Raw genomic sequence first — 27,721 nt, 5'->3', positions numbered from 1 at the left:
AGGTTCTGATAGTTTGATTTTGATTCTTTTGGTTGGATACAAGATAGTTGTATCCCCCTGTTTACAATCTTTGCACTAAACTTAGTCTGCATTGATCCTGCAAGCTTGCAAGATCTGTATTTACTGACAATCAGATCTCTTGATCACGGAGAGGCCTACAAACACGCTGTCTTTTTAGGCTTCACGGTTGTCATCCTACAACAGAGGCTAAAGAAAGCGAGGATTAAAAGCGTACTTGCTGTTTTCTGCTAAGTCTTCTCATTAATTTTTACAAGAAATACGCCGCTCTGTTTAACACCGGAGCTGCAGCTAAAACATAACATCTTTAAAATTCAAACGTGATATACACATGATATGATAAATCATTATTTAAAGTCTAGAAAAGGGGATTATTTTTTTCAGATTTATTGTGCAGTAAACAATATCATACGTTTCATTCACTGTCAGACTTTTTTTTCTCAGTTCTTCCTGAATTCGCTGGTACAGCTTTTGTTTTTATTTTGGATTATTGAACTTCTTCGTAATTTTTTAATAGCACAGTTTGCCCTGAGTTTGTAAAAAATGACAATCTGCTGATGGCAGACCTGTCCATGATCATGGAAGCCTGGGTCTGATGAACATGGTTTGTCATGTAAGCCCCCTCTCGTGCTGCCAAAGAGTGACATCAAAATCACATTCCATCCTCGCTGTTCAGACTGAAGTCACATTGCAAAAGATCAGACCCGAACGCGATTTGGTTCCACATATATATGAAATTGGCCCTAAATCTGATTTGAAAAGATCAGTTTCCATGTTTTCCATGTCAGAGATTTATCATTTGTCATTTTGTTATGTTTTTACTCTCTTGTTACTCCACCAATTTTATTAAAATATGTCACTGCTACACTATTTAGAGTGTAAAGTCTGTCCAGATTTGGGAAAAAACCCTCTTCAGTTAACTTCCTCTTCACTTAAGCTGAAAAGCCTGACACTTTGTCATTGCAAATGACATCTTCAGTAACCCTCGACTTAATGCAGCAAAGGGCAAGTCTGCACTTGATGATAAGTCTCTTGTGTGTGACACATGCATATAAATCACACAATCAATGTAGCATCTGAAGGCTTGAGAAAATCCTCTGTATCTCCTCCAGCATTTGTCCATCTGTTTGACTTTAAGATGAAAATGCTGTGAGGCTTTTGAGACATATGGTGCATCCACACACAAAAACATGCATACACACACACACACACACACACCAAGCACTCGCACAAGCCTCTGATCGCAGGCTGCTGGTGTGGACAGACAGCTCTGAAGGGGAAGCTGACTAAGCAGCGACAGCTCTACACTCAGCCAACCGTCATGTCATCTCTCACAGGCCCAGCGCAGCATAACAGCAGCCTGCAGGGTCGATATAAGAACAGCTACTGTAAGTTTTTGGAGGCAGTGTTTATGTGGAAAAAGGCCTTCAAGCTGAAAACATATTTAGGCTCTTGGGGGCTCAAGCAAAATATGACTGGTTAGGAACAGTGTATAGTTTAAATGAAAGACTAGGATCCCTACAGTTTTGAGGGCTGGCACAAAACCAGAATTTTAAACTTGGATATGATACTAGTACAAATGAAATGATATCAATAACTGTTTCAAAACCACAGCAACAACAAAAAAGACATCCTAGTGTTATCTACTTTCTTGTTTTTGGTCACCAATAAATGCAGGAAAATGACTGCTCTCTGTCTAAATTGGATAAATACAATGACATATATTTGTGAACTGTAGACAGTGCTCTCTTTTCTTTGGCTTGCAGCAGCTTTTGGTTAAAAATATGACCGAAGGGGGCGCTGTATACCCTAGTTGTTATATCGCAAACCTTGCGTACAGAGGCTATAGTCCTTGAAGTGGACGTGCTAGGTTCATTTCCGACCCTTGGCACTTTGCTGCATGACTCTCTTATCCCTAACCCTTTTCACACATATGGAAATCTCCTGAAAAACTCCGGAGATTTGGCTACCCGGAGGTTCTTTAGGCTATGTGTGAACGCATTTTTCGCGCAGACTTTACCCGGAGTTTCTCCGGCCAGACCTCTAGTATTTTATCCGCAGAAAGTCTGAGTGAGTTGATGTCTGAATGCGGCCGCATATACTTGGGAGATTTCAATTTGAGCCAATGGGACCCGAGTGACGGTTATATACAGTGACCAGCTAAAGTGTCTGCTACATCGCCGTGCACGTAATTAAACGTCTCCATTCTGTTTTCTGTTCTTCAGTATGTTGTTCTCCACTCTTTTGTGGATGTTGTCATTCCATTGGATTAAACATAGCATTGATATAAAGACAAATATTCTCATTATAACGTCGTGTAGCGGACTCTGTTGCTACGGCCGCTACTTCCGCGTTGTTTATTTACGTCACGTCTTACCTCAGGAAATCCCCCGCCCCCCCTCCCCTCTGACAGGGAAAGTCCCCCGCTGTGAGGAGCATATGTGAACGGCTAGGTCGGGAAAATCTCTGGAGAAGTCCTCCTGCAAATATCTAGATATTATCCATAGTGCTTATGTGAAAATGGCTCCTGTTTGCTTCTCTTTCCACTGTCCCCTATAAAGGTAGATAGGTAGGTAAAAGCTAGGGTCCAACCAATATGGGGTTTTTGGGTCAGATATCGATATTAGGGAGAGAAAATAAATCTGATATATCGGCCGAAATCTTTGTTAGATCTGTCTTCAATCTGTAGCGATAGATAGATGTAGATATACACATTAATTTGGTTTATCCCTTCATTGCAGTTTTCAAACACTTGATAAAATCCAGTTATTTTAGATAATGATTGTGTCGTCGTATTAAAAATGCGTCATCAAAAAGTATTGATGAATTGAAAACTTTGACAAACTTAACAGGTAGTGCTCTAGAGCACAACGAGCCTTTTTTATTTAGCAGCTTCTCTTCCAGTCAGACATGTTTCAGGACAGGAAGTGACCGCTCTGCTGAAGTAGAAGTCAGAAAGTCTCACCAGTGAAATAGCCTTCTGTAGGTTGCAGACATCATGTTAGTCATGATCACTTGTGGACATGCCTCATCCTGTCCTATTTTTTGAACACTTCTGTTATGCGACCAGATGGAACTAGTTGGCTGTAGGTCTTTTTAAAACTGGAATTTAATTCATGTTGTATATTCTGTTTTCAACATTGTTTTCAGGCAACCAAAACTGCTCATTAGCTTGATGTAGCATGCGGTCATTGAAAAAATGGAGCAACAAAATAAAAAAATTGTTGTGGTTTAACAAATTCTGTAGTGTTTTCTTATACTAAATGTGTGTATGCCTAAAGCTGTCATCAACCTGCTCTTAAGAATTGAGAACCCTGCTGACTTTAAGAGATTATCATCCCTACACTGACAGTGACTGACAGCTCAGTCGATGCGATCCTGTGTTGCAAACTGTAATAGGAAAACAAGCTGGTGTAACCTTTCTGCTTCGAATTAATTATGCCACAGTAGTTGCAAAATGTTATTTGTGGCACAAACAGGATTCAAGCAGTGGTTCAAAAGGAAACTGTTGTTGAATTTATATAAATGTTTTCCACCATGTTGTGCTTATTTGTCATATTAAATGGAGCTGTCAAATTGTCAGTTTGCCTTTCAAACACATCTGCCGGGTTTTGCAGTCTTCCCTCTAATGAGCCCAGGAAATGAGCCCAGCGAGTTTCCTCTTGCCTCAGTGCAGGTCTAAAAAGTCTAAAAACACTGCTGTTACTGCCCTATTTGGGCTATAAAGCCACCACAATGAAGGCCTTTGATGAATTGGGAAGTTGGAGGGGGTGGTGCGTGCGCGTGCGTGCGTGCGTGCGTGCGTGCGTGCGTGCGTGCGATTTAGTTAGAGTTGTAATCAGCATCTGGCTTTTTAAAGAGGATAATTTACGATGGTTGATCTAGACCCCACTTGGTTTAATGACAGCATCAGTGATTCTTAGGTCAGGTTTATTGGGGTGTGAGCTTAGCCTGAGTCCACACATATTCACACACACACACATATGCAGGTTGTGGCACCCACGATCCAATTTTGTTGTTTAGTGGAATCATCTAGTCTGCAGACCTCCCAGTCCCTCCTCTCCATCCTCTTTCCTGTGCTCGTCCTGCTGTAGGGGGACAAAGAGCTGTTTGTTTCTGGTGATGTGACCTACTTCAACCCAGAAAAGACAGAACCAGACAGAATTGATTCAAAGGGGAATGAAGAATCAGCCAATCCATCCTTCCTTCTTACCTGCCATGTTTTTAAGTCAAACAATGAGCTCAAATATATAACAGCAGGTTTGACAAAGAAAAGTCTTAGTTCAAGATCCTCTTTCCCCTAAAGTCTTCAGATGGAGCATGTCTAGTTTAAAGTCCAAGAAGAGACCTGTACATTGACCTTGTGATGACCATTGTTATAAAGTGTATACACTTTAATGAGCATGTTTTCCTTAAGGTAACTTATAAAGACCAAAGCATTTACAAAATAACAACAATGTTACTATACAACCATTTGTCACAGGGCCAAACATGCAGCACAACATAGCAGAAAGTGAAATATGGGGAACTGTATTTCCTGAATAATCATTTTGATAAAAAAAAAAAAAAGAAGCATGCATAAGAAAAAGGAGAGGCAATGAATACTTGAAATCAGTAGAATTACAATGGTGCATCTGTGTAAAATGCCAATTCTGTGTCCACAAATCTAACAATCAGCTCATCTTAGAATGATACAAACTATTGATGTTTTTCACAACGTTTGGGACTTCTGGTGTAGCCAGCAATTGTCAGCAACGTCAGCTAAAACTTCCTTTGCTGAGCAACTTATGAAGAGTGTAGCTGGGTTTGAAAGATATACAAGCACTTACAACTAAAAACAGGGACAAAGGTAGGTCAAATTACCTTATTACTATTATACTGTATATGTACACTTAAGTGAATAAACAGGCGTGTAACTGTGTATATATAATGATCATTTAAAAACAACATTGACAAAGCATCTGATGACTGTATTTAATGTAAATATAGAATCTACTTCATACAAAATAAAATGGAAAATAAAGTGTTTCAGTTGATTGCAAACGATGAAAATTGTGCAAGATTTAACATATCATCGTCCATTGAAATCTATTCTCATTATGCTTTCATTTCATCAAAAATTCCAAAGAAGCTGGTGTTCACAGAACTGTCTTTCAGAAATGTGCCCCCAGTACTTAAGTGCCTTCACCGCTGCAGCAGTCACACAGATGCTCAAAATAACCACAGGGGTACCAAGAAAACCAGAGGAAAGCTTTAACGCCCACAAACTTCTTTCATGTTCGACTTTAAGCCTGCCACTGTGGCCAATAGGGGGAGGTGGGTGGAAGGCAGCAAGATAATGGTGTTTTATCTTTTGACTACATGATTTTATTTTAGATACCAATTCTCCAATTCTTAGAGTCCTGTAGAGGTTGATATATTGAATCTGACAAAAAAAAAATTTTGAGGAATGGTTTTACTCAAATATAATGATGCAGATTGGTCAATTTTTATTGGCCCCACAAGGCAAAAAAATACGGTACGACCCACAGGCATCAACAGCACAATAAGGCTGATGTGAAGAAAAAGGCATGTAAAATAATGTGAGTGTCCCAGTTTGATAATGTTTTTTTCCAGAGCTGCAAAGAATGGCAAAACAAGTAAACAAAAATGATGGTGCATGGCTGTTCATGCTTGAAAAGACTAATATTTACATGATGAAACAGTGCAGTGGTGAATAGTGCAAAAGATGCTGAAGTAACATGATGATAAGTAAAATGCAGTTATGTGACAGATGGGTCAATTAAGATGTCAATTACAGTATTTACATAAATAAGTGTGCGTAGATTGATCATTTAAATTAAATAATATATATACATATATATATATATTCACAGTGACGGTTGGTTTAGAGTCATTTCACGCGACAGGTCTGACACTCTGTGACTGTTTAGTGTTCATCAGAGTGACAGCCTGGGGGAAGAAACTGTTCTTATGACGGGTTGTTTTTGCGTACAGTGATCTGTATTGCCTGCCAGAGGGGAGGAGTTTGAAAAGTTTGTGTCCGGGGTGTGAGGAGTCTGCAGTGATACTACCTGCCCGTTTCCTGACCCGGGACTGGTATAAGTCCTGGATGGGGGGCAGGTTGACACCAATGATTTTTTCTGCAGTCCTTGGGCCTTCTTTCTGATTGTGTCTATGTGGGAGGTCTCTCTTCAGGTCTCGAGAGATTGTGGATCCAAGGAGATATCAACAATAAACATTGAGCTGAGCTGAAAGCTGCAGCTCCTCCGGCAATAATCTCTGCGAAACTTTCTGCTTCAATGAGAACCGGTGAAAAAAGTTTGGCAGAGGACAGTCCGATGCTTAGTAATTCTTCTCTGGTATATATGACCAGAGAAGAGGCGCAGAAAACTATTAAATTAAACAAAAACACGACAAGTAGTAGAGAGCGCAGTACCGTGGCCACCATCCGCGGCGCCATCTTGGCACATATATATATTGTTGCTATTATATTGACCAAAGAGACATTGAGATGATGCTCCTAAGTTGTATGAGAAACTTTTTACATTGCTCATATTTTCCCACGTCTAATCACATGTCAGTTTCAGTTTGAGGAGCTTATGAGGTTTTCTTGATTAGACCTACAACCACAGAGGAGGTCAAATGAACCTTCCTTTGACACCTTGTAGGCCCCAGCTTTGTTAAACTTTTTTTTCTCAGTCGAACACGAAACTTAAACTTCCTTAAAAGATGTCGGAGGGGGTGTTACTTTCTGGGTGTATATTGACAGTGAGGTGTGAAGGTTGTGACTATTTCTGAAGTCACCCGTAACATCTGTGTGCTGGCTGCACTTGTTTCAAATCCATTTAAGTGACCGTGGGAAGTATTCTGTGAGCATGTCAGCAATATAAGAAGGAGCTAGGCAGTCAAGGGCTTTTAGAAAAATTAAAAGTATTTTAAAATCAAATCATAGTTTAACAGGGAGCCAATGGAGTGTGTTTAAAACAGGAATGACGCGTTCATACATTTTGGTTTTATTTTTAAATTCTGGCTACATCTATTCTGAATGAGCTGGAGTTTAACATGTTCTTATTCGAACCAACAAAAAGTGCATTAAAATAATCCAGATTAATAGAAATAAGCATTAACTAGCTTTTCAGAATCTTACTGTGACAGAAAGCATCTAACTTATGATATATTTCGGAAATGGTAAAAGGCTGACTTGGGCATATTAGCGATATGTTTCTGAAAATTGGGATCATTGTCCAGTATAGGTTTTTTACATGCAGGGGTGATAATAAAGGGAGAAGCTGGTGTCTCAGAGCCTTGTGACCCAATAATAGAGTTTCTGTTTTGTCAATTAGCTGTAGAAAGTTGTAGGTAGTTTGTGGAAACAGATATGTATACCTTAAATCATCCACCTAGGAGTGATTGGAAATGGTGTGTTGCTGAATAATGGACCCCAGTTGGAGAATATACAGATTAAACAGCAGTGGACCAATAATTGAGCCATGTGGAACTCCATATGGACCGCCCACTTTATTTGAGTTTAAGTTATCTATGAAAACAAAGAAAGATTGACCAGTGAGATAGGAAGAAATCTTTGAAGAACTGTGCTCATGAGGCCTGAACAGTGCTCAAGACAGTGAAAAATAATTTGTTGGTCAACTGTATCAAAGGCTGCTCTAACGTCTAGAAGCACCAGAATTGAAACTTCATGGTTATCTGAGCTAATTCTGAGACTGCTAACCGCTTTGACCAGGGCGGTCTCTGTACTGTGGTTTACTCAATAACCAGACTGGTTAACATCAAATGAACTGTTACCTTTATAATATTAATATAATTGTTGACATGCTTAAAGGAAGAATGTGCGACTTTTTGCTCCAGTAGATGTTGCCCTTGAGCACCAACACTAAACCAAAAGAAACTGCTGTTTGGTGACACCTTCCCTATTCTGAAACCTCTGCTCTCCTCCAGCGACACCCCTCTCCACTCCCCTTCGCACGAAGAAGTCATTGATTAGAACGCACCATAATTAAGCGCGCACGGCGGACAACATTGTCCTCTGTCGAGCTGCAATTGCCCGTGACCTGCATCGTTGTGTTAGCAGGCTAATGTTAGATCGCTTTGGTTAACACATAGCTTCATGTTGCATTTAAATTGACACAGAATGACCGTGATCTATAGACACTTACGTGACATCCAAATAAGCAGTGAGTAGGCTATGTTATTCTACGTTTCTTCAGTCCTTTATTAAAACAGCTTAGCACACGCCGACACAAACAAACACTTGAAGGAATCTTGGTGTTCATGTGTTACTTTTAATGACAGCTGTCCTTTTCTGTCGGAAAGGTATCCTTGAATGACTTCTTTCCCTGATTTCCGACTCTATCCACTATCCTATCTCTACAATAAAGGCACAAAAAGCCCCCCCCCAATTTTTTATTTTTTTTTTTTTTTTTTTTTTTACTTGACCTTCAAGGGGGGCAGGCCGCCCCCCTAATATAATGGTAGGGGAAACACTGAGGCATTCATAATATGAGTGAATTTTACGATTGAATTGAATATTGAATGAGTGAATTTGCGATTCAATGTTCAATATTGCGATAACCCTATGAAGTGTGACCAACAAAATCAAATCAAAGAGTTTCTAAAATGTAGTTTCCGTATATATGCTGTTCTCCTGTATGAAGTTTTTAGATTGCACTTGTGTGAGCAGAGTCACAAGCTTGCTGTAATTGTATTGAAAGGTTTACAGTGGAGTACATGCTGCCGTGTAAGCATCTGTGTTCCAAGACTTAATTGCAAGTGTGAGCTGTGGTTCATTTAGTTTGAAAGCTTTTGTTGCAGCGGAACCTCATTGATCTTAACATAAGGACGCTACAGCAGAGCCTCGGTGTAGTTTCTCGCTGAGAAGTGTGTGATATGATACTGTATAAATGTAATGTAATACACAGTATAGGCTGGTTGGGTGGTCTGTAATGTTGCTTTGACCGGCTTGGTCATCCATCACCTCCTGTATGTGTCTGTTCCCCCAGGCTGGGGTTGGGCGCGAAGGTATTTATAGTGGACCTAGATGCCCCAGTGTGTCTCTGGTATGTGTAGGCAGCAAGGCTGAGAGGCACCTGTGTGCATTCTTGTTGTTCTTCTGTTGCACCTGTGTGACTGTTTGTGTGTGTTTCTAGTCTTATTAATTCTGTGTGCCCGCTGAAGCGCACCAAATGAGCACAGATACCATACCTTCTGCTGTGTAACAGGAGCCTGGAGGGGAGTAAAGTATAAATGCATGTGAGCCCGATATGTCCTGATTTTTTTTCTTCCTTCTGGTTGGAGCAAAGAGAGGGATTCATCATCTCTGTGATGGTCCGTCAGCTCGTCTCCCTTTGAAAGACCATCTCTCCCGCTGAACATGAAAGCCACTTGATGTCGACGTCCATACAGGGAACCAAAAGCTTTTTCTTACAATGGAGATTGTTTTTACATGTTCACTTTTTGAATTATACATTCAGGAACTCCTTTTATTTCAGACTGATTATATACAAAATGGATTTGTCTAACAGCCGACATTTTGACTTACAAAAAAATCTGTTCTATCTTGCCTCTAGTACCTTGTTTTCTGTCTTTATCTTACCATCTAGTGTGCACATCGCATTTCTCTCCTCATATTTGGGAGACGAGCTGGGGCATGTAAGGAATTCATATCAGCCTGCATGCACCTTGAAACACATCAGATACAGAGGGGAGGAATTAAAGGAATGAGAGGTAGAGAGATGCAGAAAGGAGGTCAGGAAACACAGGTGAAGCACTAACTCACAGAATCTTGAAGGAGATATTCCTCCTGTTAGCTTCACTTTGGTGTCAGTCCATATCTCAGTAAATACCTCGACATTTATAAACCTCACAAAGATAAAGCCTGCTCTGTATACCAGCCTTTGAAAAAGGGGAGAGAAAAAAAAGCCAGGGGTGTGCTTGTCTCTCACACGCGACTTAACATCCCCCCCTGCAGGTTGTTAAAGGCTGTGTTTCCCTGATATGAGCCACCACCAGCTCGGCTAAATAAACAAGAGATGTTGAGTTGTCGACAGCATTGATTCACTCTGTGCAGTGGTCAGCACTGATAGGGGCTCAACGAGGCAGGATGTCCTGTCAGCTTGCTGCTGTTGACATGAAGGATTTTAATCTGACAAATCTCACGGAGTCCGTTAAGTTTTCTAGGATTCTTTCTATCAGTCATATTTACATTTTTAATGTTGGTTTTGACTGTGATTGGTTGTAATTTAACTGCTGATCCAACATTTGTTCTCCCCTTTGCTGTTTACATACTTCAAATGACTATTCAAATGGCTTCCTTCCCATCCCCTCTTTTTCCTGCATCCCCCTCCCTCCACGTCTTGTTTTCCTGTCTTCTTCAACCCTTCCTCGGCCACCCCAATCTTCTAAGTCCCTCTTTTTTTTTTATCTCTCTCTTCTCTCTATCTTTCCTTCTCTCTTTCCAGTAATGAGCCCCGTGCCGAGCCACATTTGTGTAATTAAAATGCACACCATTCATCTGGGAGGAAGGGAGTCTCCTTAATCTGCGTCAACCCACATTCTAGCCTCTGAGGATATGCCCCGCTGCTCGTGCGCATGCACACACACACACACACACACACACTTCCCTAGTTTGAGCCGCTATCTCTCTCTCGCCACTCCCACCGCCATTCCTCATTGTTTGAGCCCAGCTGTGCCCTGCTATGTCATATTTAGTGTTGTGGACATTAAATCTAACAGTGCTGGTGTATCGAGTGTTTCTTCTCTGTAAATAATAAGGGCAGACTGTGTTAGTCATGTGGATGTAGACATATTTAGATAGACAGGAGTGTATCTGTCACCCTGTCATAAATGCTGCACTTTTAAGGAAATCGGGTCTCTTCCGGTTTTACCTGGATTTATTCTCGGAACACATCAAAGAGTGGTTTTCAGGGAAGCCTCTTACCTGCATTTCCCAAAATATACTAAAGTATGCTCTGAAATAAAGTTATCTCCAAAGGGTTCTTTCCCCTCTGTGAAAGGGATAAGCAAGATTAAGGAGGCTTGTTTTGAAGATTCAGTTCCTCGTTTTACTGTAGTTCCATTTTTGGTCACTGGGGAACGTGTCTGTGCCGTGCACCCGAGTGTCACGGTATGTTCCCTTGGCAGAGGAGGGCTGACACACCTCTGTGTGTTTGTGCAGTTTGTGGATGGGCCAGAGCATGTCTAACACTCCATATTCAGGGAACAAAAGCAGCCATTAAGCTGCAAGTTTCTATATTTAATGTTGAGTCCGTATCGTCTAAGGGACTCTAATCAAGCCACTTTGTTGAAGATAAATGAGCTGTTGATCTTTTGATGTTAGACCTTTTAGACATTAAAGTTGATAGACAGATCTCACAAGAGCCGTTGCCTTACAGGGTATGTATTTCATATAGCCTGGAGGTTTGTGTTTTAGCGTAACTCTGTTTAGTAGCAGCAGATTCTTTATCAGCGGGGTTAAAGCCAGTGCAGCTCCAGAGCTAAGTTGATTAACATCTCTTGTGTAAACCATCTGGACTAACATCTGTTGACTGAGGTCTCCACCAGCTGCAGGAAAACTTTGTTCTGACCTCAGCAGTAGAAGTGTATTGAAGCCTTGCTATTTATTTATTTATGCAGTATTTCAGAGGAGTATCGGCTGATAAAATATTTGCTGATATTTCAATTATGTGGTGGCCTGTTTTCACTTTATCCTACAAAAATGGTTAGACTTGTCGAGGGTTCAATCCTCAGTCGAGCAACATGTCCGATGTGTCCTCGGGCAAGACACTTAACCCCGCATTGCTCCCGCTGCTTCTGTGGTGGTGTATGAATGGATTGGTGTTGTGCTTACTCTCTGATGTACGTCGCTTTGGATAAAAGTGAATTGTAACTTGTCTGAACTATCTTTTTTAGTACCTTAATGTGTGAACATGTTGTGTAGCTTTTACCTAAAAAACAAATACCACATCCCTGTTTTCTCTGATGTGATCAAAACACAGCTGCATCTTGGGAAATGTTTAAAAGAAGAAGTCTTGACCTCAGGGTTTAAAAGAGGTAAACCTCTAAAAAATAAGTTCCCAAACTCACAGACTTCCCCTTAAAGAGGACCAAAAGTGGAGCCTAGAGACTGTAGCTCTGAGTGCACCTGTCCGTGTGATGGTCTGAAACATCTGTGATGGTAGGTTTCATCATACACCATACTTGGTAGGAGCTTTGAAGACTGATAGCCTCTGTACTCCAACAGGTTTGTTTTATCTACAACCCAGCACAGAGCTGGCTGCAGTAGTGTAAACAGTGCGCTGTGCTGTATCCATAATGAAGCTTAGAGGAATGTGTTGGGCTTCTGAGTCCAGAACGGAGTCTCCGCTGTGAAACTCAGTCAACTGGCATGTCAGCTATGCTAATCTTGCTAATGTGAAGTTAGGCCAAGTGGGTCTGGTATTGATATTGCTCTGGTTCGGATGTGTCTCCTCTCAGTCTGGGAAACATGACAGTCCAAATATCTTCTGCACTGATGATACTATGGTATGCAGTACCAAGCATTCATTATCCCTTTAAGATGGACTAATGTAGGTTGTTTCCTGGTGAAATCTTTTGTTTATTGACCTGCAAAAGAGATTAAATCCTTACAGGGAAACAACTAACTAGCTTATTCTTACTGTACATCAATTTGTCGTTTTTTTCTCGTGATCAATATGTTTTTCGGTCAAAATAATGAAAATGGTTTTAAACATCAACCAGTGTTTCCAAAAGCCCAAGTAGACATCCTGAAATGTTTTGTTTGGTCCACAAAGCCAAGATATTTTTTACTACCAACAGCTGGAATCAGAGAATTCGTTCTTTTTTACCTTAGAAAAGGCTCTGTAAAGTTAATGTTTTACCTGACAACTAACCAATCAATCCAGTTATGGTTGAAGCTTGCAATCATAGTTGTATTGGCAGACAATAATGTTATAAAATATGATAAAAGTGAGTGTGAGTCATGAGAAACCAAAGCAGAGTGTGTGCCGACACTGTGAAGGAGGGGCTGATAGTACCTTCATATACCTTTGTGTTACCACTCCCTTCGTAGGGCATGCCTCTGTTGATAAGAGCTGTGCTTGCTCTCAACTTTCCTCATTTAACAACCATGTGTGCTCTTCAAAGCTGTGTCGTTATTTAGCTGGCCAAAGTTGGACAGCTCTGTCCTCAGAGACTGTTTTCAGCGCAGAGACTTTTGTGTAAGTAGTATCTCACACTTATGCTTTCAGGCAGCTACTGTAGGTTGGAGCTGGCATTAATTTTGACCTCTCATCTTCCACTCTGTCCTGACTCTCTCTCCTCTGCTTTCAATCGAATCCCCCTTCCCCTCCTCCTTCTCGTTGCTCTTCTCTCATGCTGATGGTAGAGTTAAGAAAGGCAGTTCCTGCCTGGTAGGCAATCTGTATGGGTTGCCCTCTTCCTCCTTAGCTTCCTCTTATTTCTCTGTATTATCTCCTCTCCACTTCCATCGGTCTAATGTCTTGCCTTCTTCTAAGGTATGTCCCATCTCTGTCTTACTATAGCTACGTTTTCTTGACCCATTACTTTGTGTTTTTGGTGGCATTTTAATGTGGTTGGTGTTGTAGTGTGTCAACAATATTAAAACGCTTCCAGTTGGTCGCTTCCATTTTCTGAAGGATCTGCTGCAATGAGGAACAAAAATGTAGCATTGAAGTTATTAACCTGTTTGTAAGGTTGGTTTCTTTGGATTTGTCTGGAAACTTACCGTTATTTTAACTTTGACATCTCTCTTGTCCTTAACAGCCTCAAGTATATACATTTAATAGAACATTTGCAATTATGTTGAAATGTTGTTCTTACGTTGGTTTACTTTTTTTTGCACGATATGGTGAGGTTTTTTTTTTTTTGTATGACGTGAGGTTCAGCAAGAGAAATGCAACACTGCTGTGGTGAGTGAGCGTGCTAAAATAAGCTCAAGTATTCAGTAATACAGTCTGAGCTCTTAGTTAAATCCCCTGTAATGTCTTGTGTCCTTCTACCTACTGGTTATGGCTGCTGAATTAGTAGTTGTTTTCTTCCTCTCAAAATACTTAATGACCCCTTCATGCAGGGATGTTAGCTGTCAGGTGGTAAATATAAACAGGTAGACCTGGTCACAGACTTGACAGTGACTCTTGGATTTAAGACATGTCAGGACTCCGGGCAGACGAGGGTCAATGAGTAACCAAAGGAGTGGCTGTGACAGCCTGCATGATTCAACTTTTACAACTCCGCCTCACCTGATGTCACTGCACATGGAGCTTTGATTGCCAAACAGGCTGATTTTATTTCATCTTGTGTTTATGGAACTTGAGTTGCTTGGCATTTGCAATGTTAATACTCAGAAAGTAAATTTGAATGTAATACGCAGTGGACCTGTATTATTTTAATATTACAATGTGATACATTTGCATTAGTACATTTTGATATGTTATGACTTTTAATTATGTATTAAGTGGATGATGTGCAATGTGTATAATATGAAGTATTTATTTAAATGTGTAACTCCGCTACTCTGTTTGCATATTAATGGTTTTTAATGTTTAATGTGTTTTTAATTTATTAGAACTAGCATCGAGTGTAAGACAAATTTCCTTAAGGAGAAGTACAAGTTTATCTTACAGCATATTGTATGGTATCCTATCTTATGGTATTTTCTTCCTATATTGATCAAATAACTTGATGGGATTGTCTGATTTATGCTAATTTGGGGAATTATAAACATTAAAAAACGATGGTACTTTAACCCTTTGGGCTAAATACTTGTTATCTAATATTGCTTTACTGTCCACATTGGCTTGATACAACAAAATACCTTAAACGATATAGCAAAATATTGAGTTCTTCCACCCAGCGCTATCTCTAAATATAATTAGCTTCAAACCTGTGATGAGAAAATTTATTTTTTCTATTTCTATAGATGCTTTGTTGGCGGACCTTGAGTCCACAACATCCCACATTTCCAAGCGCCCACTCTTCCTGTCTGACGACACCGCCTACTCCATCCCTGTTGGGGGTCAGATCCAGCAAGACATCTGCTCCCCACCCCAAGTCCCATCAACCTCTGAGCTAAACGGACTAGATGAAACAGAGGTAAAGAATGTCCATTCATGCTGTTGTGAATGATATAAAGAATTATTAAATCCCAAAGCCCAAAGTTAGTTGCTTTATTTGTGAAATGGCATCTAAAAAATGTAGTGACATACTTCCTCTCTTCAGTCCTTCAGCTCAGCTCAGAGAAGTCCCTGGTCTAGAGAAAGCAGCAGTCCAACCCAACCCACTGGTGAAGAGGACCACGTTTACAGGCAAGACTTTGGAACATTGTAGTTGGATCAAGAGTTTATAAAAAGTTTTACAATAACTTGCAACCCCTTAATGCACAGGAACTCTTAAGGAATTGACATTAGTTTACCTGTAACAATAGAAAAAACAACCACTTTATTGTTTCAACTATAGGAAACCATAACCTTAAGGAAGGACGCTTTAATCCCATCTAAATACTATCTGTCTCAGGATATAGCAGCATTTTTATCCATGTCCAGGTCTGTTGATGATGATTTTTTTTCTCTCTGCTCTGTTCAGCTTCCCTAATAAGCAGAAGAATAGTGACTCATCAGCTGTTGCCATGAACTCGTCCTTGGGGAGCAACCTGTCTGAGCTCGACCGCCTGCTGTTGGAGCTCAATGCTGTCCAGCAGAGCACCCCTGCCTTCCCCACAGAAGGTATACCAGGAGATTATTTTACAATCTAATATTTTTCTGCATGAACTCAGATATCACAGTCTATATTTGACATATCTGTTTCTTTGACACCTGGCTCTATTTTCGGTGTTTACAATTATTAAAACTATTCACTATGGATATGACGGGAAATTAATTGTGTAATTATTTTCTTTAATAGAAGAAACAGCACCACCACTGCCTGCATGCAGCATCATCCACCATATCCAGGAGAATGGAATCTCTAATGCTGGCAAAGTGGCTCCACCTGTGTTACTGAAGCCTAAACGTGGTGTAGCAGCTCGAGGAATAGAGGATGTACGACCGAGTGTAGAGAGTCTTCTAGATGAGCTGGAAAGTTCTGTTCCCTCACCTGTGTAAGTGACAAATTGGAGAAAAATGAATTGCAAGTGAGTTTTATTAAGTGTGGATGTCCATAAATGATGTCCTTTTTGTCTGAAGTCCCACACCATTGGTTGTGTCAGACGAACAAACAGATGGACAAGAGGAAACACCTTCACAACAGCAAGCCAGGATGTCTGCCTCCTCTGCCACACGAGAGCTGGACGAGCTAATGGCCTCCCTGTCTGACTTTAAGGTCCAAAGCAATGTGAGTAGTTTTCACAAGTGGGTAGATTTCTTTTCATTTTCACACCTAATGGAATAGGGCTCTGTTTTGGAAACTGTTTTGTTACAAAAAATGAATAAAATAGGACTAATTCTATTCACTGACTTTTCCTTGTTTTAGCTTTTGTGATGTTTAAAGGTTCTATATGTAACTTATCGCCCATTAATAAGTGAACGGTTAACTGATGTGAAAAAGTAGATGTTCACTGTCTATCTGTGTTGCCTGTATAAAAAGTTTCCACGGATCGTATTTTCCGCGAAAGCTCCAGGAAGTGACATTTTATGCGTGTTCTCAACGTCCTCCTCACTCCGCTCCGCTTACAGAGATCAACAGTATAAACTCATCACACACTCCTGCTCTCAGCCTGTGGAGACTGTCGTTTGTAGGATGGAGAATGAATCTAATATGGAATCTGTTAGTACAAATAAACGACCGGCCTCTAGCACAACATAGACTCCTTCACAGACTTTCACATGTGTATGACCACTTACCTCCTCTGTAAACATTATGAGGGTAAATATCCAGTGTTTCACGGCCGATGATTTTGTAGAGACCTTGTAGAAATGGGTTCAATATATCAAATTGGTAGCTATTCCCTGCGTGGGCTAATACACATGAAACTTTGTGTCGTTTTTTTGTTGTATTTTAGAAAAGAGAATAATTTGAGTAAACTCGACCCATTCTGTACTTTCTCTTTGAGACAACTTTCTTTTCATTCTTTTCATTCTCAATGTGTTTTTCCTGCTGTCTTTCTCTTTTCTTTTCCCCTGTGTGTCCTGTCTTTAAACATTGCAACCGTTACCTCTATCCACCTGATTTAGTCTGGTTCTCAGTTGTCAGTGAATCAAGAACCAGTTGGAGACCCTTCTTGTCTTTCTGGTTCACCAGTTGTCCCAGCAGTAACCACCCCATCTATATATCCTAACATTGATTTAGTTGATACTCCTCTGCCTTTAAGTTACGATACTCCCTCCTCTACCCCTCTTCCTCTGGAGCTGCATATAGATGAGGATGGTTGTTCTGCCCCCATGTCCTCAGCTGGGTCCGCTGTAGTAATGTCATCATCCAAGAGCCTTCAGTACTCCCAGATTCAACAGATAGACGATAGTGTCAGTGTAACTTCTAAGATCTCTACAGTGGAGACCATTAGTATCTCTGGTACCAGAAAGCCTCTTAGTCCATCTGAAGTTTCTGATGGTAAATTCTCAAGTCCACCTGGAAAGAGCTTAAGTCCAGTTAATGTTGGAAAGCGTTCCAGTCCGGTAACCACCACCCAGTGCTCCAGTCCATCAGTTGTTTCAAACAGCCCTAGTCCTGTTACTGTGTCATCAAAACCCAGTCCCATTCTTAGAGCCAAAAGTCCTAGCCCCCCTGATCTGAAATGCCCCAAGAGTCCAAGCCCAGTCCCTAAAAGCTATAGTCCAATCCGTATCAGTAATAGTCCAGAATCACCCACTAAGACCAGTCCAGTCACAGTTCCAAGGCTATCAAGTCCAGTTCCACAAAGTGCAAGTCCTGTGACAGTCCCTATTATCTCTAGTCCTGTAACCATCCCAAAGAGTACTAGTCCTGAAACAGTTCCCAAGAGTGCTAGTCCCGTGTCAATTCCAAGACTTTCAAGTCCAGTTCCAAAGACTGCAAGTAATTTACCCAAAACGTCTAGTCCTGAAACATTGTCAAAGAGCACATGCCCAGTAATTCTCCCAAGGCTTTCGAGTCCAGTACCAGTCATAAATACTGAAACCGCAGCTCCTAAGAGTCCTGCGTCAGTCATCAGAAACAATTATACTGTACCATCTACAAGCAGTCCCAGTGCTTCGTCAGTTGCTGTTCCTTCAAGAAGCCTCTGTCCCCCTCTAACAGAAAAGCAAGGGGGTGAAATAATGGATTTAACTTGGCCATGCCGGGAGCCTTTATTGGACGATACTTTAGACAAACTTTTAGCCTCTGACTCTACCCAACTGAGTGACAACCAGCCATCTGCCAATGTTATGCCTGGAGTTGAAGACAGATCCTGGGAGGAAGAAGACGGAATTTACCCTGAACTCAGCCGAGAGGGAACTCTGACACCCATGACTGAGTCCAGCTGGATAGATGAGTGTTTGACCCCCTCCTCCTGCCCCGGGACACCAGATGCAACGCTGGACCTGCCCATGCAGCAGCTCTCTGCTGTTGAGCGACTATCTGCTTCTGGCCAAGTAGGACACATCAACTTGACTCTCCCAAAATAAGCTGCTGGCATACAGCTAAAGAGGCTTTATTACCCCATGGGGTCTGTCTATTATTTGGCCATGTGGCCTAAGACATTAATTATCTCTGACAATAAGGGCAGAACCGCTCGGTCAGATTTTTCTGGCAGTGTGGCTCTAGTTGCCTTAATAAGCTTGTTTTGGGAGAGCAGCTCCTAATTCAAGGAGCTGTGAAATCCTACAAAAACACTGTGTGTTGAGAGAATTTCCTCCATCTTTGTGGTGTGATGCATGTGGTGTCATTGCATAGCAATTCCAAAATGCCTTGAGGGAGAAAATCTCCCTGTTGAGACTATTTGTGGCTGATGTTGTAAGCTTTGCTGAAAGGATGTTTTTGCACGCCCCTACTTGCTTCAGTAGACATCACTGTGTTAGTCACAGGGATTGGCCTGTAATGTTGATGCAACCCCAGGATGATGCAAAAAATGTGTTTTTAACCACTGATGGTGTCATTTACGTAGCGTAATCGGCATATGTTGTTTAAAGAACCAACATGAACTTTGCTTCTAAGTTGTTGGCCCTGCTTCGCACTTGCAGACTTCCAGTATATTCAAGAAGTTATGAGAGGCCTGTGTTGGTTTGACTTCACTGTCCGGCATGCCGTGTCAGATTTTCCTGCATAGTTTTGAGTAGAAGTAGAGAATGAATTTAGATGCAGAGGACGGTTGTGCTCAGCTTTTGTGGGCAAGTTTGATTGTGTAGACAAGTGCCTGAAAAACCTCTGGAGCATGGTGACAAAATAGTTTTCTTGAGCCAGTGCTTGAGTGGATTTCCAACCTGAATGAGACACTCTTCGCCTGGCTTGCGTGTGTTTGCAACTCAACGTGGACTTTCTGGGCAATTACACATGCTTATGCACTATGTACTCTCCAGCTCAAGTCGGTTATCCGCCGCACCAAAGAGACCTCCAATGTGCATCCAATGTACAAGGACGGAATGTTGCGACGTAAAATGGGACCGGTCATTGTGAATAAGAGCAACTCTCAAGACAGACTTATTGAGGAGTTGCAGGGTAAGCTGGGAATTGGGCGAGTAGAGCGCATGCGTAAGCAGCACTCAGATGATTGGCTGACAGAGGGAGTCATCGTAATGTCCAACCCACTGCGAACACGGGAAGAAGGGGCCAAGCCTGCTGTGGATAAGGTAGAGGCACAAAGCAGGATTTGCTGTTTAGATATCCCTGGACAACATTAGACTAAGAGTTGGAAATGAAATGTTCCCCGGATGGCTGAGCTAAGGCTTAAACATGAAATAGATGAATTGGTGAATATTTGGTAGAAGAGACAATTTATTGGTCTTTTGCAGTTTGTTGAGCCAATCTTTTCTGTTGAATCATTTCCTCTTCTCCATTCTGGCACCTGTTTCTCCCTGTTATCTGTTTGCTCTTATGTCTCTGCTGTTTCCCTTTTCCTTCCTTCCCTCAGAAAATCATCATCCCTCCAGAATCACCTGTCCCACAGAGAAAAGTTCTCCCCCCTCCGCAATCTCCTCCACCACCCAAAAAGCCACCCCCAGTCAAGCAGACTCCTCCACCACTACCTCCCCCCCCTCCAACCCCTCCCCCTCCTCGAGAACCAACCCCTCCTCCCCCCAAGGAGCCTACTCCTCCCCCCAGGGAGCCCACACCTCCCCCTGTCCAGCCTTCTCCATCGCCTAGCCCCCCTCCCAAGCCCGTCACTCCTCCTCCACCCCCCAAGGTCTATGTATCAGTGGGTTGTCAGACTGAGTACGACCCCATCTTTCCACCGATGCAGGCACGGATCGCCTCTCTGCATATCTCTATTTGTCTCACCTCACACTCTCTCTATTGTCTATCAACCACAATCATTTTTGCTTTTGGCTGCCTTATTTGAGAATTTTACTCATTCAGCAGTTGCACCCTAACCATGAAAATACTCTGTTTTCCCCTCATGGTAGATGGTACCAGTTAGCTTCTTTAAAGCTTTGTTCGAAATCCAGTCAGTTCAGGTTGTGAGTGATGCTGACGTCCAAGCTAGAAAGAATGAGACCCTTTTCTAATTCTGACTTCTGACGGCGCCAGTGGCTGTGTGTTCAGTGCCCAGTAAGAGTTTAAGAGCTTAAAGGAAGAAGAGTGTAACCCCCATCTTCCAGTTACACTAACTTTCCTGCCATGAGCAGGAATGGTATGCTCACAGTGCAACTGAAACCTAATCTTCCACATGACAGCACAGTTACCAGCATAGTTATAACATCTCCTACAGGACTTCCGTCATCTGGTCCCACTGGGTTACATACCAGAATGTTGAGATTGAATGTCAAATAACATCCCGTCAATCAGAATCATAGAGTCTTTATTAAAGTAGGTTTGGTAAAGAGCAAGAGGTTATTTATTAATATGCTAGTTAAAGTATAATTTGCACCTACTGTAGGTCATGGCCAGTGGCTGTTTTTATTTGTGTGTTGTGAGGGTGAGTGAATACATGTAGCAGAGATGCTATTTTCTCTCTCACAGGAATGTAAGAGTCATGAAGCTCCAATAACCACACCATCTGAGAAGGGTCTGCGCTTGCTTACATTTCAGGAGCCAGAGACATTCACACACACAATATTGATATTCAAAAAGTTATCATGAAAGTTTCCAGATATAGGTTAGAGTTGATAGAACACATTTTGTGTATATAAATGGCTTATATAGATATATATTTTTTTATATTTGGACAAGACATTTTTTTTTTTTTAGCTCTCAGCAGTTCAGGCAACTTTACAAATGTTGTATTTCAAATGTATGTAATACAACAATACGTTTAGTACTACCGAGGCTCTTAGCTGACATACAACCACAGATCTGTTTACTATTTGTTTTTGTTTTTTCATAATAACAAACAGAAATAGGCTTAACTTACCTCTTTAGTGTGGACATGTCGCGGTCTGGCCTATCACAGTGTGCAGCATATTGTTTTGTATTGTTTTCTAGATTGCAGAAAATGAGCACGTTATTGTGAGAAAACCAGCGTTGTAATTCTTAGTTAATGAGATAAATAAAATCAGATCTCGAGAAAATAACAAGAACTTACTCGTTATCACGGGAAAATGGAGTACATAAGATGTATGGATGTAGTAGATGTCCACTAAGGGCTTCCGTAAAATAAAAAAAACTACAATCCAAATGAAAAGAACATTTTCAAACCACATGAACATTGATGTATTTAAGAGGGACATGGTATATGAGAGAAATATAGACAATGATACAAAACCCCCACTTCTGATTTAGAACCTCTGACTCCATGCTCTGAACTTATCTGAAGTGTTAACCACAGTGGTATTTATCAAAAGGTCTTTCTGTTCGCCCTTCATACAACTTATTTGTCAACTTTGGTCTCCCATTTCCGTCAGATCCAGTCACAAGGAAAGACTTCTCCCACGGGCCCCCCCAAACCTGCCAACAAGCTGGACAACATGCTGGGAAGCCTGCAGTCCGATCTCAACCGACTCGGAGTCCAGACGGTGGCTAAAGGTGTCTGTGGAGCCTGCAAGAAACCCATTGTTGGACAGGTGATGATAACAAAATAACACTGAATCATAAACATTTCAGTACTAAAACAACATACATTTTTTGGTGCAGATGCTGAAATAAAAACTGAATGTGGGGGGGGGGGGCGGGGGGGCTGTGGCTCACTGGTAGAGTCAGTCCTCTCAACTGGAACGTTCAGGGTTCGATCCCTCAAGGTTCGATCCTTCAGGGCTTGACACTGCAGTAAATGGAAAATAGACTTAAGCTTGTTTAGCGCTGTTCTACTCTACTGCTCAAAGTGCTTTTACACCGCAGGTCAAACCTACACATTCACACACTGATAGCAGAGGCTGATATTTAAAGTGACCATCAGAAGTAACTAATCCCATTCGTACATATACACAGAGGAAGCAGCGGGAGCAACTTGGGGTTAAGTGTCTTGCCCAAGGACACATTAGACATATAGCTGCAAGTGAAACATAATACCAAAAATGGCTTAAAAAATATCATCATAGATAAGCTTAGGGGGCGGCAGTAGCTCAGTCTGTAGGGACTTGAACCGGAGGGTCGCCGGCTCAAGTCCCGGTGCGGACCAAATATTGAAGTTGGTCTGGTAGCTGGAGAGGTGCCAGATCACCTCCTGAGCACTGCCGAGGTGCCCTTGAGCAAGGCACCAAACTCCCTCCCCACCATCAGCTCAGGAGCGCCCGCTGTGGGCAGCTCCTTCACTCTGACATCTCTCCATTAGTGCATGTCAAGAGGATCCTGTTTCTGCATGTGTGTGTTGCATGACTTACAGAGTGTAAAAACAGAAATTTCCCCTTGCGGGATCAATCTTAATCTTAATCATCATAGCTCTTTTGTTGAGATACATTTTTGTTGGGATTAAGAATCAACTGCACAAGTTGTATCCCAAGTTGGAGGGGTTGTGCAGTGTTGGCTCATGTTCCTCATATCTCAGGCTTTGTTGATGCTTAAGGCCCAAGCCAGTCAATAATTCAGCTTTTATTAATTGGCACGCAGTAAGTGGAGAAACTGAAAACAATTTAATTCTGTGTTTTATTACATTTACAATAATTCTGATACCTCTGTGAACTGGCACAAACACAATTTTATCTGTGTTTTTTCTAGCATACAGTTATGAAACCTGCATCTGCTGCTGTTGGCAATGCCTCTTCTTCTTCTTCTGCCATGCAGAACTGCAGGGATTTCCACTGCTCAGCCTGGTCTTAGCCCTCAGAACCTCATTTTTATTTAACGCACTGTGTCTCCCTGCACCAGGTGGTGACAGCCATGGGCAGAACATGGCACCCTGAGCACTTTGTGTGCACCCACTGCCAGGAGGAGATTGGATCCAGAAACTTCTTTGAGCGTGAGGGGCAGCCTTACTGTGAGAAAGATTACCACAGCCTGTTCTCGCCGAGATGCCACTACTGCAACGGACCCATACTGGATGTAAGTAATAGACACACACACGCACGCACACACACACACACACACACACACACACACACACACGCACAATGGGTGGATGATGATATTTATTTATTCATAACTTAATGGATTAAGTCCTTACTGGAAAAATCACTACATGTCGGATATAGCTTTATTTCTCAAGCAGACATTGGTGGTTGATCAGACCAAGGCGTGCACACACACACACACACACACACACTTGTCCTAGAGGCAGTAGAAGTGAAGCTACTTCCAGTTGCATTGTGCATGCAGATTGCCAGATGTCACACTCACTGCATGCCTCTCTCCTCTCTCACTTGTCAGCACTTATCCGCACAGCGACACACTCCCATCGGGGATTTTCAGTTGTTGGTATTAACACAAACACACTGACACACACTCTGCCAGAGGTACTGGAAGGGAAGTGAACAGTGGACATTAATCTCGGGGAAAGCCAACATGAGTCACTGTCAAGGTTTCCTAAATCCCTTCTTCTGTCTCCCTTATTATCTGTTTATCCATTTGTATTAACCATTTTTAAAATTCATGTAGTATTTTATTTAGGCTCATTTTCTTGCAGCTTTTTTTTTTACACTTATGTTCGAGATGTTTTTTTCTGTTAGGATGATGAATGTCAAGATAGCCTCCCCTGATTTAACCTCTCTCTCTTTCAACACTGCACACCCTGGTGGTAACATTAAGTATCACTTGTCTTTTTATGATGATGTCAATTTGCAGTGAAGAAAATCTTGCCCTGCTGCTGAAATGTACGAGTATAAGATGTTTAAATGTTTGTGTTAAATAGACTGTAAGTGTGCTTGTCACTGAAGCTGTATAGAAATGATATCATGCTTGGAAAACATGAGGTAACAGTCATGAGATCGCAGCACCTCCCAGTCTGCCTCTGTGGACTTTGGTGCCCTCTCCTGGCCTCTGACTTTCTGAAGTGTGAGCTTCTCCTGCTATGTCTCTTAAACACGTTTATGATGCTTAGAACAACATGGGCAGCCACCATTTCTCTGACTGTGTGTCACACCTATCAGCAGAAATGTCATAACTGTTCATTGAATTGGATTGATTAATATTTACTAGGTACATATTTGGAATATGGAATTTTGCATAGTTTCACTACAAAACATGAAATGTGTGTTCTGCACAGAGTTTATAGCTATAGCTGATATCCAACTTTTGTCCCTAGTTGGACCTTTGGGTAAGCGGTGCATAAAGAAATACAACATTCAATAACATAAACCACAACATAACAGTTGATAGAATTTTGTATTAAGTTCATAAACCTGTTATTGTGGTTTTCCTTTGCTTTACAGAAAGTAGTGACTGCTTTGGACAAGACTTGGCATCCGGAGCATTTCTTCTGCGCCCAGTGTGGAGCCTTCTTTGGACCAGAAGGTAATTAATGCTCCTTTCTTAATAACACAGTACTTGACCTGTGTAGAAGAAAAACATTTCACTTTGTGTCATTGCTGCCCTCTAGGTTTCCATGAGAAGGATGGAAAGGCATTCTGCAGGAAAGACTACTTTGACATGTTTGCCCCTAAATGTGGCGGCTGTGTCCGTGCTATCCTGGAGAACTACATCTCTGCTCTGAACTCACTCTGGCACCCAGAATGCTTCGTCTGCAGGGTGACTTATTTGACATATCTGTAACCAATCTCTCTGTCAACTTGCTGTCATCAATTCTAACTTCATATCTTCTTTTTTTTTCCTAGGAGTGCTTCACGCCGTTCATAAATGGCAGCTTCTTCGACCACGAGGGACAGCCATACTGCGAGGCTCACTACCACGAGCGGCGTGGCTCACTGTGCTCCGGCTGCCAGAAGCCAATCACCGGCCGCTGCATCACGGCCATGGGCAAGAAGTTCCACCCGGAGCACTTTGTGTGTGCTTTCTGCCTCAAGCAGCTCAACAAAGGCACCTTCAAGGAGCAGAACGACAAGCCGTACTGCCAGGGCTGCTTTGTTAAACTCTTCAGCTAGGCCATGTGTGTATCAATGTGTGTGCACAAGTCTACACGTTTATTGACATGACTGAGTGCATGTGTGGGTGTGTGTCACATGTCTAGCATGTTTGAGTGGGTGAAGTGATTACAGAGTCTGAGGGTGTGGATTATATCATAAAGGGGATAAATGTTGTTTCTGACTTTTCACCCCATCTGTCCGACCTCTCAGGCTCGGCATTTCACACTTTTGCTAAAGACATTTTTAACAGAGCCCAAAGAGATTTTTATTTCAACTTTTATTCCTCTGTGCAACAAAGAAAATAAGTCCATTTGTCCTTGTATGTGTGTACATTCACTAGCATACACAGGCCAAAGTAAGACCTTATTTGTAAATGATTTTATTCCCCCCTCACAGGGCCAGACCCTGCACCATGTGGAGGTTTTATGCATGGACCAGGGGGTCAACGTTGGCAGTTTCAAAATCCTTTGAGTGTTTAATATCTACTTCTTGGCCACTGAGTGTTGGAATAATCTGTGTAAAAGATGTATTTTTCTAGCTTTGGAAATGATTGAGGTGCCATTGAAATACTCCATATCTACATGCACACACACATACACTGAACTCTTTCATTTCTCTAAAGCTGCGGTTCAAACTCTTTGCACACTCCAACCACAGATCTCTTGATGAGACCGTCTTAAGGTGCATTTTGCAGGTGTCAACAAGATTATTATTTTTCTACTATTTTACAATGAAAAAGATCAGCCTATATGACATTCACATTTGTGCTCTTGTAAATTCATCATATAACACTGAAAGTGAAATCGAACATCAGTAACATCCTTGTAACAAGACCTTTTTGTTTTTGCACCCATTTATCTGAATAGGTGCAATTCATGATGACAAAAAGTGGCTCTATGATAATGAGGAGGCAGAATGGTTATTAATATATGAATTATAGTGCAATCAAATCTGCCAAATCATAGTTGGATTTCTTTAAAGTTAAGAAAATCATGTCAGAATAATGTTTGAATGTTTCAGTCCAATCATTTTCCCTTCTTTTATTATTGCTACTATTGTGAATTGATCACTGTATGAAATCTATCAATATGGCTGGTTCAGGGTTTAATTTGTTGTGCATTTGGATTTCAAGCATGCTTTCTTTTATGTGGAGTTTTATCAGCACTCGCTGCCGGCCGCTGTTACAATCAGACTCTAGCATTTCTACAGCTGCAGTGTGCTCGACTTTGTGACAGAACTGTGTTTTGTCGCTGTTTTTATGAAAATAAATATATATTTTTGAGCTGTTTGGGCTCACACTGATATGCAGAGAGCTGGCTCTATTGGCATTTAGGCCAACATTAGTTGACCGTGTTGTTAAACAAAAACCAGCTTTGATTCCAGTGTCAGACTTTTAAAAGAAAGCCCATCTTATTGACAGCTGGTCAGGAATCCGAATGAGACAATGAGCCAGGGCCAGGTTTTTAAAATCTATGTAAACAGTCTTTTCAACTTGATTTTACTTGCAGCCTTATTTCAACATGAGATCATGTGCTTATTCTGACAATGTGTTTGTCTTTCATTTGGATCACTAAGTGTGCAACGAGTGAATACACATCCAGATTGTTTTACTTTGAGAAGATGTTTGCTTTTGTGCCAAATGTGTCAATGCAATAAGGTCTTATACACTGTGGAGTTGTAAATCTTTCCTGTGATTTGACTCTTTCTGTGCTGAGGCTGGGGGAGGCTTTGTCTGCTGTGGTTTCACCCAAAGGTTTACACTGTAATAAGAGCAAAGATTAAAAAAAAAATCATCTATACAGAGTCATTCAGCAGACAGTATAGTGTTCACTTGTAGCTGATTCAGATTTACAGGAAGTAGCAGTGGGAAATTAACAAACGTTCTGGGTTAATTTGCCATATATATATTTATCCACTTGCATAATATCGCCTTATAAATGTCACTTTTGTCAGAGAAATCGTGAAAATAAATAAACGTCTTTTCTGTTCATGACATTAGAACTGTGAACTTTGCTCTGCACATGGAGATCTTTTACCATCTGAATTTTCACCGGGCTCCCTGTGTGGTTGGGGTGTAAGACTGTGTCTGTCCTGATTTCTGACTGATATCTGCAGCAAATAAACGAGAACTTTAATTCTGGCATTGTTTGGTCCAAAAAGTGATTTTG

General features: G+C 41.5%; 1 protein-coding gene across 3 annotated transcripts in view; it reads left to right on the top strand.

The window, feature by feature from the left end:
- LOC132977540 (paxillin-like) overlaps positions 1 to 27,693 on the top strand; it is a 31,710-nt gene extending 4,017 nt beyond the window's left edge. The window contains exons 2-14 of one of the 3 annotated variants that reach the window (XM_061042172.1): positions 14,975 to 15,147; positions 15,274 to 15,359; positions 15,637 to 15,776; positions 15,955 to 16,150; positions 16,236 to 16,383; positions 17,223 to 18,599; positions 19,524 to 19,793; positions 20,075 to 20,404; positions 22,005 to 22,163; positions 23,404 to 23,577; positions 24,903 to 24,984; positions 25,070 to 25,218; positions 25,305 to 27,693. In XM_061042172.1, the coding sequence (XP_060898155.1) occupies positions 14,975 to 15,147; positions 15,274 to 15,359; positions 15,637 to 15,776; positions 15,955 to 16,150; positions 16,236 to 16,383; positions 17,223 to 18,599; positions 19,524 to 19,793; positions 20,075 to 20,404; positions 22,005 to 22,163; positions 23,404 to 23,577; positions 24,903 to 24,984; positions 25,070 to 25,218; positions 25,305 to 25,571 (3,551 nt within the window). In that variant the 3' untranslated portion in view covers positions 25,572 to 27,693. Of the gene's footprint in view, positions 1 to 14,943; positions 15,148 to 15,273; positions 15,360 to 15,636; positions 15,777 to 15,954; positions 16,151 to 16,235; positions 16,384 to 17,222; positions 18,600 to 19,523; positions 19,794 to 20,074; positions 20,405 to 22,004; positions 22,164 to 23,403; positions 23,578 to 24,902; positions 24,985 to 25,069; positions 25,219 to 25,304 lie in introns of those variants that run through there. The other 2 variants (XM_061042170.1, XM_061042173.1) reach the window with 2 other exon arrangements.
- Positions 27,694 to 27,721: the final 28 nt, after the last annotated feature.

The sequence above is a fragment of the Labrus mixtus genome, chromosome 7, assembly GCF_963584025.1.
Source record: "Labrus mixtus chromosome 7, fLabMix1.1, whole genome shotgun sequence".
Lineage (NCBI taxonomy): Eukaryota > Metazoa > Chordata > Actinopteri > Labriformes > Labridae > Labrus > Labrus mixtus.
The sequence above is the reverse complement of the archived record's forward strand: the minus strand, read 5'-3'. Positions and strand labels throughout refer to the sequence as shown.